At 44.7% G+C, this 13,778-nt stretch overlaps 1 protein-coding gene across 7 annotated transcripts in view; it reads left to right on the plus strand.

The window, feature by feature from the left end:
* Positions 1-13,778, plus strand: part of LOC118385797 (plakophilin-4-like) — a 121,747-nt gene that overhangs the window by 22,933 nt on the left and 85,036 nt on the right. Inside the window, exon 1 of one of the 7 annotated variants that reach the window (XM_052521974.1) lies at positions 552-1,014. The exons of the other annotated variants lie outside the window; for them this stretch is intronic. Within the exon in view, the coding sequence (XP_052377934.1) occupies positions 997-1,014 (18 nt within the window). The 5' untranslated portion in view covers positions 552-996. Of the gene's footprint in view, positions 1-551; positions 1,015-13,778 lie in introns of those variants that run through there. 7 annotated transcript variants of the gene reach the window in all.

Here is a 13,778-nt window from a genome sequence, read left to right on the forward strand (position 1 = left end):
ACTATCGTTTACCTAGTGCGAGCTGGCCCAGATCACTGTAGAAAGTGCCTTGTCAAGAGGTTGTCGTTTTTACCACGACATTTATCACGAGACTCTTCGCAACCGTTTGTGAACACAGCTAACAAGCTCAGAATGCTTTGTCCTTTGACCATTAGCCATCAGTCCTAGCTGGCGGTCGGTAGGAACAGGGGACCAAGTTATGTCCGGCGGTGCTGCGTGTCCACAATCAAGAGAGCCATCTAGTGCAAACAGAGAGATTAGCCATCTGTGTCAGGACACGCTCTGACTCACAGTCCTCCCTCTGCTGCTCTCTCGCTCTCCCCCTTCCTCCCTGGCAGCGCGTCACACTCCCATTGTTTACCCAAGTCAACAGGAAGGAGAGTTCCATTGGAGAGCACCTGTCAATGTCACTTCCTTCCCCCGGAGTGCTCATCTGCCTGGCCGCTCCTCCTTAGGCTTAGTCAGGACAAGAAGGCAGTAAGTGAGGCAGGGAGAGAGAGAGGGAGAGAGAGAGAGAAAGAGAAAGAGAGAGAGAGAGAGAGAGAGAAGAGAGAGAGAGAGAGAGAGAGAGAGAGAGAGAGAGAGAGAGAGAGAGAGAGAGAGAGAGAGAAAGAAAGTGACCGAGGGAGAGAGAAAAGAGGAAGAGAATGACAGAGAGGAAGAGAGAGAGAGAGAGAAAGAGAGAGGAAGAGAGAGTAGCCATAGAGAGTTCTGTACTTTAAAACGCTGGATGGAGACATGCCTCGGAGGCAATTCTTGTTTGGGATTTGGGAGAGTGTAAATTAATCCGTCCTCAGTGTTTAAAAGGAGTTGGAGAGAGAGACAGAGGGAGGGAAAGGAGGAGGAAACCGGGTGCCTTGTGGAGGTCGCCGTTGTTGCTGGGGTTGTAGTTATTTTCCTGATTCTGCACGAGTCTTTCCTGTGATTGTGAGGCGGCAGACCTTCGAGGGATCCTGCCTGGTTTAAACATGCTAACCTGTGCCTGTGGACAGGCTTATGACGAATGCTTGCATGGTGAGTCAGTATGCTACCCCCCTATATTTCTGTTAAAACTTCTCCATGTGCGTCTTCACCCTGCTCTGCCCAATGCCCAAACAAGGACAGGCTGGCCAGGATTTCTTTGATTGCGTTCTCTGTTCATTTTGGAGTTGTGCCTCCTCCGCTCCTGACTGCTAATGAGCCAGAGAGTGTTTGATGTTAATGTCAGGGTTTTCAGACGGGAACTGCTAGTTATTCCCGGGCCACGTCCCAAATGGCATCCTATTCGCTATGGAGTGCACTACTTTTGACCAGAGCCAATCACGCACTACATTGGAAACAGGATGTTATTTGGGACGCTGTCTGGCTTTGCTGCTCCCACTTTAGTCTTTACTGTTCTCTGACCCACTATCTGTGTGACACCTCCATAATGGCTTATTACAGCCACCATTTCAGCTTATTACAGCCACCATTTCAACTTATTACAGCCACCATTTCAGCTTATTACAGCCACCATTTTTTTGCTCTTTCATACTCATCTCACTCAGAGACTTTGGGAGTTTTATTTCTTCTCTCGTTAAGACCTCGAAATGTTTTTGAAATTAACTTAACTCTCTGGCCGTTACCAAATACCCGTACTTGCGTTCCAAATATTAGACTGTTTGAGTATGCGAAAATAGCATTTAAAAAAAATATCAAGTATACTTTAAATGCCCGGATGTCATACTCTTTTCTGCTTTGACAACAGCTGATTAATAATGTATGGGGAAGCGCTTCCGAAATCAACGAATAACAGGGAAACAAAGCAATCGCAAATGACTCGTTCTCAGCTGCGAAAATTGAGTATATGTGAATTTTCAAAAATCGAGTCTGGTTGGTTTAAATGGTTTAAATGCCAGGATGTAATACTAATTTCGGCTCTTCATCTAGTGGAATTCGATGCACACTTTTCCACAATGCATTGGAAGAGTTGGGCTGCGTGTGACAGGCCCTAGCGCTCTTCAAGTAGCCCAACAATAGTGAAGCTTCTGTGGTGGTGTTCAAATGCAAGCCACGTATTTTTTGTTCTCCTTAATCACGGGAATTGCATCGTAGGCTACATCTTTGAAAACAGAAGTCTTTTTTTAAAGCGGGTTTCTGTTTTCTCATTGAATTTTGTTTTTGTTTTGTTCTCTTGGCCCTCGTCATCGCTTTTAAACGAAATCTTTTGATTTCTGAATGTGTCGGCACTAGAGATTCGGAATGTGGATACGATATTGATGTCATGTTTATCAGGTGTTTTGGGCAAAATCAAATCAAATCAAATTGTATTTGTCACAAGAGAGTGTCAATTTGTCGGTCCTCCTTTTCCTGTAGTCCACAATCATCTTCTTCGTCTTGATAATGTTAAGGGAGAGGTTGTTATCCTGGCACCACACTGCCAGGTCTCTGACCTCCTCCCTAAAGGCTGTCTCATTGTTGTCGGGGATCAGGCCTATCACTGTTGTGTTGTCAGCAAACTTAATGATGGTGTTGGAGGTGTGCATGATCATGCAGTCATGAGTGAACAGGCAGTACAGGAGGGGACTGAGCACGCACCCCTGAGGGGCCCCCATGTTACGGATCAGCGTAGCAGATGTGTTGTTACCTACCCTTACCACCTGGGGACGGCCCTTCAGGAAGTCCAGGATCCAGTTGCAGAGGGAGGTGTTTAGTCCCAGGGTCCTGAGCTTAGTGATGAGCTTTGTGGGCACTATGGTGTTGAACGCTGAGCTGTAGTCAATGAATAGCATTCTCATCTAGGTATTCCTTTTGTCCAGGTGGAAAGAGCAGTGTGGAGTGCAATAGAGATTGCACCATCTGTGGATCTGTTGGGGCGGTATGCAAATTGGAGTGTGTCTAGAGTTTTCTGGGATAATGGTGTTGATGTGAGCCATGACCAGCCTTTCAAAGCACTTCATGGCTACAGACATGAGTGCTACGGATCGGTAGTCATTTAGGCAGGTTACCTTAGTGTTCTTGGTCACAGGGACTATGGTGGCCTGCTTGAAACATGTTGGCTAAAGTATATATATATATAGTACAAATGTGATAGTTTACCTATAACCAGCCTGAGTAGGCCTATAACTCCATTCCTATTCTATTCAGAGTTTAGAGAAATTAATCAGTTACACAGGTGGGCCCAGGTGACAATAAATAAAATCAAAAGCTTACCTTAAGAGTTCTAGTGTTGTGTTGGATAGTCATTGCCAGCTAGCTAACATTTGAGCCTGGTGTTTGAGTAGACTAAACTAGCTAGCTACATTTGAGCCTGGTGTTTGAGTAGACTAAACTAGCTAGCTGCATTTGCTAGCAAAGTGAAAGTGAAAAAAAGCTCTCTCCCTCATTCTCTCTCTCTCATTGAGTCATCTACTCATCACATTTTATGCACTTCAGTGCTAACTTGCTGTAGCTTATGCTTTCAGTACTAGATTCATTTGCTGATCCTTTGGGTGGACAACATGTCAGTTCATGCAGCAAGAGCTCTGATAGGTTGGAGGACGTCCTCCGGACGTTGTGTACGTTTATAGAAGGGGTCAATGTAGGAGCTAGCTGTCCTCTGGCTAAACCATGGTGCTACCCTACAGAGTGCTGTTGAGGCAACTGTAGACCTTCATTGCAAAATAGTAGTTTCATTTAAAAATGATAACTTTTTTAATGTTTTACTATTTTTATGAAATTCACTTAGGATGATGGTCCTCCTCTTAGTACGCTAGTATGGGTATTCAGACATGGCCTCTCTCTCTAATATTTATTATCTTATTGTAATTTAATTTAGCTGAGCGGGTGTTTTTGTATATAATCTAAGACCTACTTTCTTATCAATTACTTCTGAAGTGGAATGAAGCTGGAGACTGAAGGGAAGCCACAGAATGGCACTCAGCCAGTCAACTTCTCATATTCTGTGAATTCAGCAAAAACCCCATGTTTTTTAATGCTTTTTCTGCCACATTAGCAAGGTTATCCCTGTGAACTGAGCGCTGGAGCACTGTATTGTGGGCTTAAGACAATAACACAGTGAATCATCACAGTGAAACGTGAGCCTTTTTTTTTCTCAATGCGAAAGCTTAGGCTACCCTTAAGTTAGTAAAGGCGACATGGAAAATGTGGTAGAATATGCGAGAACAGAAGAAAAGTGTACTCCTACTCCCAATCTGATGTGCGGGGGAAAGCTGGCTGATTCAGAGTTATCCTCTACCACGGCCGAAGGGTCCAATATGCCCTGCAATAATGAAAGGCAGGAAAAGAGGAGGAAGTTGCTGTATGCGTTCATCCAGACTCCTCCTCTCCGGAGCGGCCTAGTTTATGACTTAATCACCTCAGCCTGGCCTGGCCTGGGTGACACTGGGTGTAACTAAGTCAACAACCCAAGAGGAATTCTTTAAGCTGTAAGGTAGCCTAGCCTAGCCGTTCACAGAGGGGACTATTTGGAGCTGCTGTCTGAAGGCGTACGCGTGCTTCAGTTCGGCTGGTGCCTAGCCAGACTTAACAAATGTGCTCGCATACTCCCTTAAAAGACCTTCACTTTAAGAATGTGTAAAAAGCGGCAATATTAATGCCCATAATTTTGAAATGGATGTTTGACGAGAATGTCCACATACTTTTTGTCATGAAGTATATATATATATGTATGTATGTATGTATGTATGTATGTATGTATGTATGTATGTATGTATGTATGTATGTATGTATGTATGTATGTATGTATGTATGTATGTATGTATGTATGTGTGTATGTATGTGTGTTTGTATATAAAGAGACGGATCTAGATTCAAATATCTGTCTTAAAAACATACACCCCTCTGAGTGGTAAAGTGTAAAGACAACAGCTCTCCCACACCACATGTTCCTGCAATAATTATCTTAATACCAGTAGACAGTGATTTAGATGAGAAGCTCCTGTAAGGGTTGTGGTGCCATTCACAGCAGACAAGGAGGCAGTTGAGCTGAGCATGCATTATAATGCTCCCTCCCTCCCTCTCAATTCAAGGGGCTCTATTGGCATGGGAAACATATGTTAACATTGCCAAAGCAAGTGAAGTAGATAATATACAAAAGTGAAATAAACAACAAAAATGAACTGTAAACATCACACTCACAGAAGTTCTCTCTCTCTCTCTCTCTCTCTCTCTCTCTCTCTCTCTCTCTTTCCCTCTCTCTCTATTTTCCCTCTCTCTCTATTTTCTCTCTCTCTCTCTCTCTCTATTTTCCCTTTTCCTCTCTATTTTCTCTCTCTCTCTCTCTCTCTCTCTTTTCCCTCTATTTTCCCTCTCTCTCTCTCTCTCTCTCTCTCTCTCTCTCTCTCTCTCTCTCTCTCTCTCTCTCTCTCTCTCTCTCTCTCTGACCCCTAAACCCAACCCTTAACCTAACCCTGAACCTAACCTCAAAGCCGAAAAAAGCCTTTTCCTTGTGGGGACCGGTGTAATGGCCCCACAATTGTCCTTGTTTTACTATCGTTGTGAGCACTTCCGGTCCCCACAAGGATAGTAAATCCAAACCACACACACACACACACACACACACACACACACACACACACACACACACACACACACACACACACACACACACACACACACACACACACACACACACACACACACACACACACACACACACACACACACACACACACACACACAGACAGAATTTCCTCTGCAGCTGGTATGTGGTGTAGTAAAGCACTGCTCGGGGGGTTGTCCTTGCTTTGAGTGCTCAAAATGTGACGACCTCTTTAAGCAACGAAAAGCAAACCCGAAAAATGTCCCTCTTGAGATCACAATGCAATGCTTCCTCCATCCTCCATTCTGGCAGACTAATCCAAGTGACCTCTGTGTAGACCTGTGTTTCTTGGAGCTGGAGAAGTCAAAGAAATACAATCATTTGGCCATTGACTAAAAGGCAGGCTTTGACCTTTTTTGTGGAATCTCTACACCTGCTGCTGGGAAAAAAGCAGGAGTTAGGTTCAAATTGCCATGATGGCAGAAGCCGTTCCACCACTGCGGAGGAACTAAGGCCTCTAAATACAATCGACTAGGAAGCTAGCTACCTCTGGCCTTAACTCCTCGTTCTTCTTTTCTCACCTACCGCTGTGACAGGCCAGGAGAAATCTGAAAGCATTCCCGCCTCGATTATAGCCATAAAAGAAATGGAAGCCCTTCTTGGAGCAATTATCCTATGGGACCGGAGAGTGAGAGAGGGAGAGATAGACAGATAGAGAGAACAGAGCAGTGGCTGCAGCCTGCGGGCTGTTTCACTGGCCTGTTCAGCAGGAGCCTGATGTCACTGCAGTGGCTGACTGACTGGCAGAACGGAGGGCAGATAATCTGCTGCCAACGTGACATGATGGAGGGGGGCAGTGTGTACTAGGCTGACCCTGGCACACTCAGGTCTGTCTGTCTGTTTCAACCCAGCCCAGGGACAACCCTCTCCTTTCCTCTGTCTCTCCATCACAGTCCTCCTCATCAGTGTCATCAGTAGTAGGCATCAACAGCAGCGTGACAAAAACCAGGTACCAGTGCGACTGCGACTAGAGCTGTTGTGGAGACTGTATTACCCCCACGCCGGCGCTCGCGAGTCATGAAGGCAGTCATATTCCACGTGACCGTTTAGTCACGGTAATTGGGCTTCTCCAAGCTCTGATGCTGCTGATGGTCATTAGAAGCTTACCAAACTTGCTAACTTCCTGGTACTCATTCCGTTGTCCCTATAATCACACTGACATCAATGCAAATGTGATCAAAAATCGAATCAAACACTCCATGAGAGCCCATGTGCTCATGTTGCGCAACATTTCTATAGGCTATGCAATTGTGGGAGAAAACAGAGTGATGGCCTCTATTAAAAAGAGGAGGATCCCATCAGCTTTCTATAGGCTAGGCTAGGCTTACTATATTTATTTCTCAACTTTCCTAATATAAAGCACATTACCTATCTTTACAACAGGAGTATAGCCTACCTGGCTGGCATGAAAATCAACCACAGGAAAAGTGTCCTCCATTCACTAATTAAGTGCATTAAGACCATAGACAACGTGTATTTTTTTCCCCTGCCCTTATTTGCTTGAGAGATGCCCATCTCTCGACAGCACAGAGCCCAGACTCTCCCACCAACGAGTACTGATGTAGGCTGAACTAACACTGCAGGTCGGCTTACTTACATCCCTTTATTCACTGCAATAGCAGTATAATGGCAGGATCGAACGTTTCTACATTGCTCTCCTCATAGAGAGACCGTGCCTGGAGCCACATTTTGGAAAATACTTAGCTATCGAGCTACCAGAGGAAATGTATGCTTGTGAGGCCCAGATGAATGGCAGTCCGAAAGGAAGAAATTATTGCCCTTCTTTGGCAGTGTTTGGATCTTTGTTGTGTCCTAAAATACACACAGATTGGCTTTTGTGTTGCTTTCATTCAGCTGCAGAAGGCATCATCATCAACAGCAACAGCAGCAGATCATCAGAGCAGCAGCTTTTGTGGTACAGCCAGCCAGGCAGAACAACACAACGGCACAGCAGCCCTCTACGATCAGGCTGTTTTATGTGAGCTTGGAGGATATTGGATGCATCCCAAATGGCACCCTATTCCCTATGTAGTGCACTACTTTTGACCAGAGCACTACGGGTGCTCAAAAGTAGTGCACTCCTTAAGGAATAGGGTGCCATTTGGGATGTAGACACCGTCTTCTGATGTGTAGCTTACAAGACCACCTCATCTGCAGTACAGTATTCAGAGAATCATGTGGGTTTTGGAGAGAGACCAACGATCCAAATTTGTCTGTGGTCCAATCTCTGTTTGTTCATTTCTCTGTGATAAAACGGCCATTGATAAGATGCAAAATAAGATTAGAGGAATCCTCTTTTGTTCTCGCCCTCTCGCCTTCCACGGCCCAAATGGCACCCTATTCCCATAGGGCCCTGGTCAAACATAGTGCACCAGTAGGGAATAGGGTACCATTTGGGACGCAGCCTCTGTTTCTTCTCTCGCAGACAGCCTCCGTGCCAGGCGCTGGCTGTCACTTCAGCAGATACACAGATGACAGCCTCTTTAATGGCATTTTAATGATCTAGCCCAAGATGCAACTCCACGTTCATGTTTCCGATGCAGAGAGGAAAACGTCCTTCCTCTTCGTCCATCCTCTTATCTGTGTCACAGATAGGGCTGTTTGCGGTGACCGTATTACCGCCACACCGGCGGTCACGAATCATGAAGGCATGATTTGTTTGTGTGTGTGTTCCCAAACAAGAACAAGTTGCACTCTGGTCCTCTGTAGACCTCCACAAGTCTGGTTCATCCTTGGGTGCAATTTCCAAACACCTGAAGGTACCACGTTCATCTGTACAAACAATATTATGCAAATATAAACACCATGGGACCACACAGCCGTCATACCGCTCAGGAAGGAGACTGTTCTGTCTCCTAGAGATGAACGTACTTTGGTGCAAAAAGTGCAAATCAATCCCAGAACAACAGCAAAGGACCTTGTGAAGATGCTGGAGGAAACAGGTACAAAAGTATCTATATCCACAGTAACACGAGTCCTATATCGGCATAACCTGAAAGGCCGCTCAGCAAGTAAGAAGCCACTGCTCCAAAACTGCCATAAAAAAGCCAGACTACGGGTTGCAACTGCACATGGGAATCTACTGCACAAGATCAACGGCACAAGATCATACTTTTTGGAGAAATGTCCTCTGGTCTGATGAAACAAAAATAGTACTGTTTGGTCATAATGACCATCGTAATGTTTGGAGGAAAATTGGGGAGGCTTGCAAGCCGAAGAACACCATCCCAACCGTGAAGCGCGGGGGTGGCAGTATCATGTTGTGAGGGTGCTTTGCTGCAGGAGGGACTGGTGCACTTCACAAAATAGATGGCATCATGAGGATGGAAATTATGTGGATATATTGAAGCAACATCTGAAGACATCAGTCTGGAAGTTAAAGCTTGGTCGAAAATGGGTATTCCAAATGGACAATGACCCCAAGCATCCTTCCAAAGTTGTGACAAAATGGCTTAAGGACAACAAAGTCAAGGTATTGGAGTGGACATCACAAAGCCCAGACCTCAATCCTGTTGAAAATTTGTGGGCAGAACTGAAAAAGCTTGTGCGAGCAAGGAGGCCTACAAACCTGACTCCGTTACACCAGTCAGGAGGAATGGGCCAAAATTCACCCAACTTATTGTGGGAAGCTTGTGGAAGGCTACTCGAAACGTTTGACCCAAATGAAACAATTTAAAGGCAATGCTACCAAATACTAATTGAGTGTATGTAAACTTCTGACCCACTGGGAATGTGATGAAAGAAATAAAAGCTGAAATAAATCATTCTTTCTACTATTATTCTGACATTTCACATCCTTAAAATAAAGTGGTGATCCAAACTCTACTAGGATTAAATGTCAGGAATTGTGAAAAACTGAGTTTAAATGTATTTGGCTAAGGTGTATGTAAACTTCTGACTTCAACTGTATATACAGGGAGTACCAGTACCAGATCAATGTGCAGAGGTACCAGGTACTTGAGGTAGATATGTACATGAAGGCATCACAATAGATGAGAGTAAAATAAAGAACGGAGTAGCAGCAGCATATGACGATTGTAAAAGTGTGTGTGAGTGTGCACGTGTGTTTGTGTTTGTCACAGCCTGACCATAGAGAGCGTTTTATGTCTCTATTTTGGTTTGGTCAGGGTGTGATTTGGGTGGGCAGTCTATGTTCTAGGATTTTCTATTTCTATGTGTTTGGGCGGGTGTGGTTCTCAATCAGAGGCAGCTGTCTATCGTTGTCTCTGATTGAGAACCATACTTAGGTACCCTTTTCCCCCACCTGTTTTGTGGGAAGTTAACTTTGTCTTTGTTCAGGGCACATAGCCCAAAGCGTCACGGTTTGTCTTTGTTCAGGGCACATAGCCCAAAGCTTCACGGTTTGTCTTTGTTCAGGGCACATAGCCCAAAGCTTCACGGTTTGTCTTTGTTCAGGGCACATAGCCCAAAGCTTCACGGTTTGTCTTTGTTCAGGGCACATAGCCCAAAGCTTCACGGTTTGTCTTTGTTCAGGGCACATAGCCCAAAGCGTCACGGTTTGTCTTTGTTTAGGGCACATAGCCCAAAGCTTCACGGTTTGTCTTTGTTCAGGGCACATAGCCCAAAGCTTCACGGTTTGTCTTTGTTTAGGGCACATAGCCCAAAGCTTCACGGTTTGTCTTTGTTTAGGGCACATAGCCCAAAGCTTCACGGTTTGTCTTTGTTCAGGGCACATAGCCCAAAGCTTCACGGTTTGTCTTTGTTCAGGGCACATAGCCCAAAGCTTCATGGTTTGTCTTTGTTCAGGGCACATAGCCCAAAGCGTCACGGTTTGGTTTTTGTTCTTCGTTTTGTCAGCGTCATTTTTTTGAATAAAGAGAAAATGTACGTTTACTATGCTGCACCTTGGTCCAGTCCTTCAACCAACCGTGACAGTGTTGCGTCGGTGTGCATGTGTTGTGTGAGGATTTTGTGTGGGAGTGACAGTGTAGTGTGTGGGAGTGAGTGTGTCTATGGTGTGTGTGTGTGTATATATATATATAGTCCAGTAAGTGTGCCGTCAGTGGAAGATAGAGTCAGTATAGATAGCTTGGGTACCATTCTTTGACTATTTAGCAGTCTTATGGCTTAGGGGTAGAAGCTCTCTCGGAGTCTGTTGTTCTGAGGTCCGGTGCGCCGGTACCATTTGCCTGGGCGGTAAGCAGAGGGAACAGTCTATGGCTTGGGTGGCTGATATCGTGGTCCAGGGAGCTGTCTGCTAGTAATCTAAGTGAATGTCTTCATGTGAGAAGCTAGAGCTCTGAGGATCATATGTACAGTGTATAGAAGACCTTGAATGCCATGCTTCACATAGACTGTCATCAGAGAGGTCGGGTGACACAATGTCAACAGAGATTTGTTTTCTATATGTGAAAATACTGAAACGGAATGTGAGGAATTTGACTGGCTACCCATCCACATCACTCCAGCCATACGCCACGCCCACAAAAGTTTCTTCTCCACTCTCTCGCCTCCCTCCCCGATGATTTCTAGAATGCGAAAACATTCTGACTGTTCTGATTGGTCCCAGAAACCGATGGGTTGGGCCAGATAATGACATGATACTTGATACTCTGATTCGCTAGAGACGATCCAATCCCTAACTAATTTGTTTTCGTACAACGCCCTTCGTTTTGGAGTCACAGAAACGACTTCTAGGGTGTCAGTTTCAGACTGAATGTATGTAGCGATCGATAGAGCAGCGGAATTAAATTCAGGGCGAGTCGTCAGGCAAGCGATGAATAGCATTCCATGAAATGTTATGAAATTCTTCATATGACTTGAGGTTTTTAGATGAAGTTACTAAGACCTTTTAAGTAGTGTTGTAGGAGGCCTTGAAATCAGTTCTCTTGTTCAGTGCTTAGATTTTCTTTTTCACTTTGCTAGCATAGTGTTATGCATATTGCTTACAAATGTCTGTCACTACTGCAGCCTGTACATTCTTCCTCTCAGAATCAGAGTTTTGTCCCAAGGTGACTTTGTGTAGCAGTGATTTCCAGTGAGTAATAATGCTGTCTGTCTGTTTCTCTCTCCCACTCTCTCTCTCCCTCTCTCTCTCTCTCTCTCTCTCTCTCTCTCCCTCTCCCTCTCCTCTCTCTCCCTCTCCTCTCTCTCCCTCTCCCTCACTCTCTCCCTCTCCTCTCTCTCCCTCTCCCTCTCCCTCACTCTCTCTCGTTCTCTCTCTCGCTCTCCCTCTCTCTCACGCTCTCTCTCCCTCTCCTCTCTCTCCCTCTCCCTCACTCTCTCTCGTTCTCTCTCTCTCTCTCTCTCTCTCTCTCTCTCTCTCTCTCTCTCTCTCTCCCTCTCTCTCCCTCTCCCGCTCTCTCTCCCTCTCCCTCACTCTCTTTCTTGTTCTCTCTCTCGCTCTCTCTCTTTCTCCCTCTCTCCTCTCTCTCTCTTCCTCTCACCTCTCTCTCGTTCTCTCTTTCTCTCTCTTTTTTTCTCTTTCTTTCTTTCTTTCTTTCTTTCTTTCTTTCTTTCTGTCTCTCTTTCTCTCTCTATATATATATATATATCCCTCCCACATTCAGCTATGTCGTGGGCCTCATTAGAATACGCTAGCAGCCGCACACTGCTGCTGCTAGAGAGCAGAACTGTCAAGCCCCATTGCCACTTAATGAACAAATATGTTTCCAGAGGATTTCTCTCAACCCCCGGTCAAGAAAAAAGCCATCTGCCTTAGTTACGTAAAATGTCCCTAAGCATCCATAATGGAACTGCAGTCCTTTCGGATGACACGAGTCCGTGCCCTCTTCCTGCAGCGCCTGGATCAGATCCGAACCCAGTTTGAGCCCCAAATGGCACCCTATTCCCTGTATAGTTCACTACTTTTGAGCCCTATGGGACGCTGAGTGCTGCTGGGCCAGTGCAGCATCAAATAGAGACAGTGAGGAAGTGAGAAATGGAAGTCAGATAAGATCTCTAGTCTTAATTAAGATTTGGACATTTTCTGGTGCCGGGGCTGGAGCACAGATTGCTGTGATATAACTCACTGTTCCTGTCTGTCTGCTGTATGTGAGTTGAACGTTTTATTAGTCATATGTACAGGATATCAACGCAATGTTTACTTGCAAGTTCATTTTTGACATTGCAATAATAGGAAATAATAAACTATGAAAATACGAACATATATTAAATGGCTCAGGAGAATAGAATAAACATTTTAGCATAAGTATAATTAAAAACCTTTTAGGGTCACACAGAGTGCTTCTAGGTAGTCTTAAACACGTCTACTTTGAAGCAAAAGTATACATCTCGCACACATGGTTATGGGCTTAAAGAAAGAAGATACCTGTACCATGTCAGATATAGAGTTGACATGTTTTCCATTTTGAATTTGCATCCCAATATTGCACTTTAAATACATCACAGAAGACTGAAATATAACAAAACCGTTTTTCTTATAACTCGGGAAATTGTGTCACTTCTCTTGCGTTCCATGCAGCAGTTTGGGCCGCCTGGCTCGTTGCGAACTGTGTGAAGTCTATTTATTCCTAACAAAGACCGTAATTAATTTGCCAGAATTGTACATAATTATGACATAACATTGAAGGTTGTACAATGTAACAGCGATATTTAGACTTAGGGATGCCACCCGTTAGATAAAATATGGAACGGTTCCGTATTTCACTGAAAGAATAAACGATTTGTTTTCGAAATGATAGTTTGCGGAATCGACCATATTATTAATGACCAAAGGCTCGTATTTCTGTGTTTTGTTATGTTATAATGAAGTCTATGATTTGATATTTGATAGAGCAGTCTGACTGAGAAATGGTAGGCATCAGGAGGCTTGTAAGCAGTCATTCAAACAGCACTTTCGTGCGTTTTGACAGAAACTCTTCGCTGTGCTTCAAGCATTGAGCTGTTTATGACTTCAAGCCTATCAACTCCAGAGATTAGGCTGGTGTAACCGATATGAAATGGCTAGCTAGTTACTGGGGTGCGGGCTAATAGCGTTTCAATCGTCACTCGCTCTGAGACTTGGAGTAGTTGTTCCCCTTGCTCTGCAATGGCCGCGGCTTTTGTGGAGCGATGGGTAACGATGCTTCGAGGGTGGCTGTTGTCGATGTGTTCCTGGTTTGAGCCCAGGTAGGGGCGAGGAGAGGGACGGAAGATATACAGTTACACTGGCAATGCTAAAGTGCCTATACGAACATCCAATAGTCAAAGGTATATGAAATACAAATTGTATAGAGAGAAATAGTCCTATAATTCC

Source organism: Oncorhynchus keta, chromosome 7 (genome assembly GCF_023373465.1).
Source record: "Oncorhynchus keta strain PuntledgeMale-10-30-2019 chromosome 7, Oket_V2, whole genome shotgun sequence".
Classification (NCBI taxonomy): domain Eukaryota; kingdom Metazoa; phylum Chordata; class Actinopteri; order Salmoniformes; family Salmonidae; genus Oncorhynchus; species Oncorhynchus keta.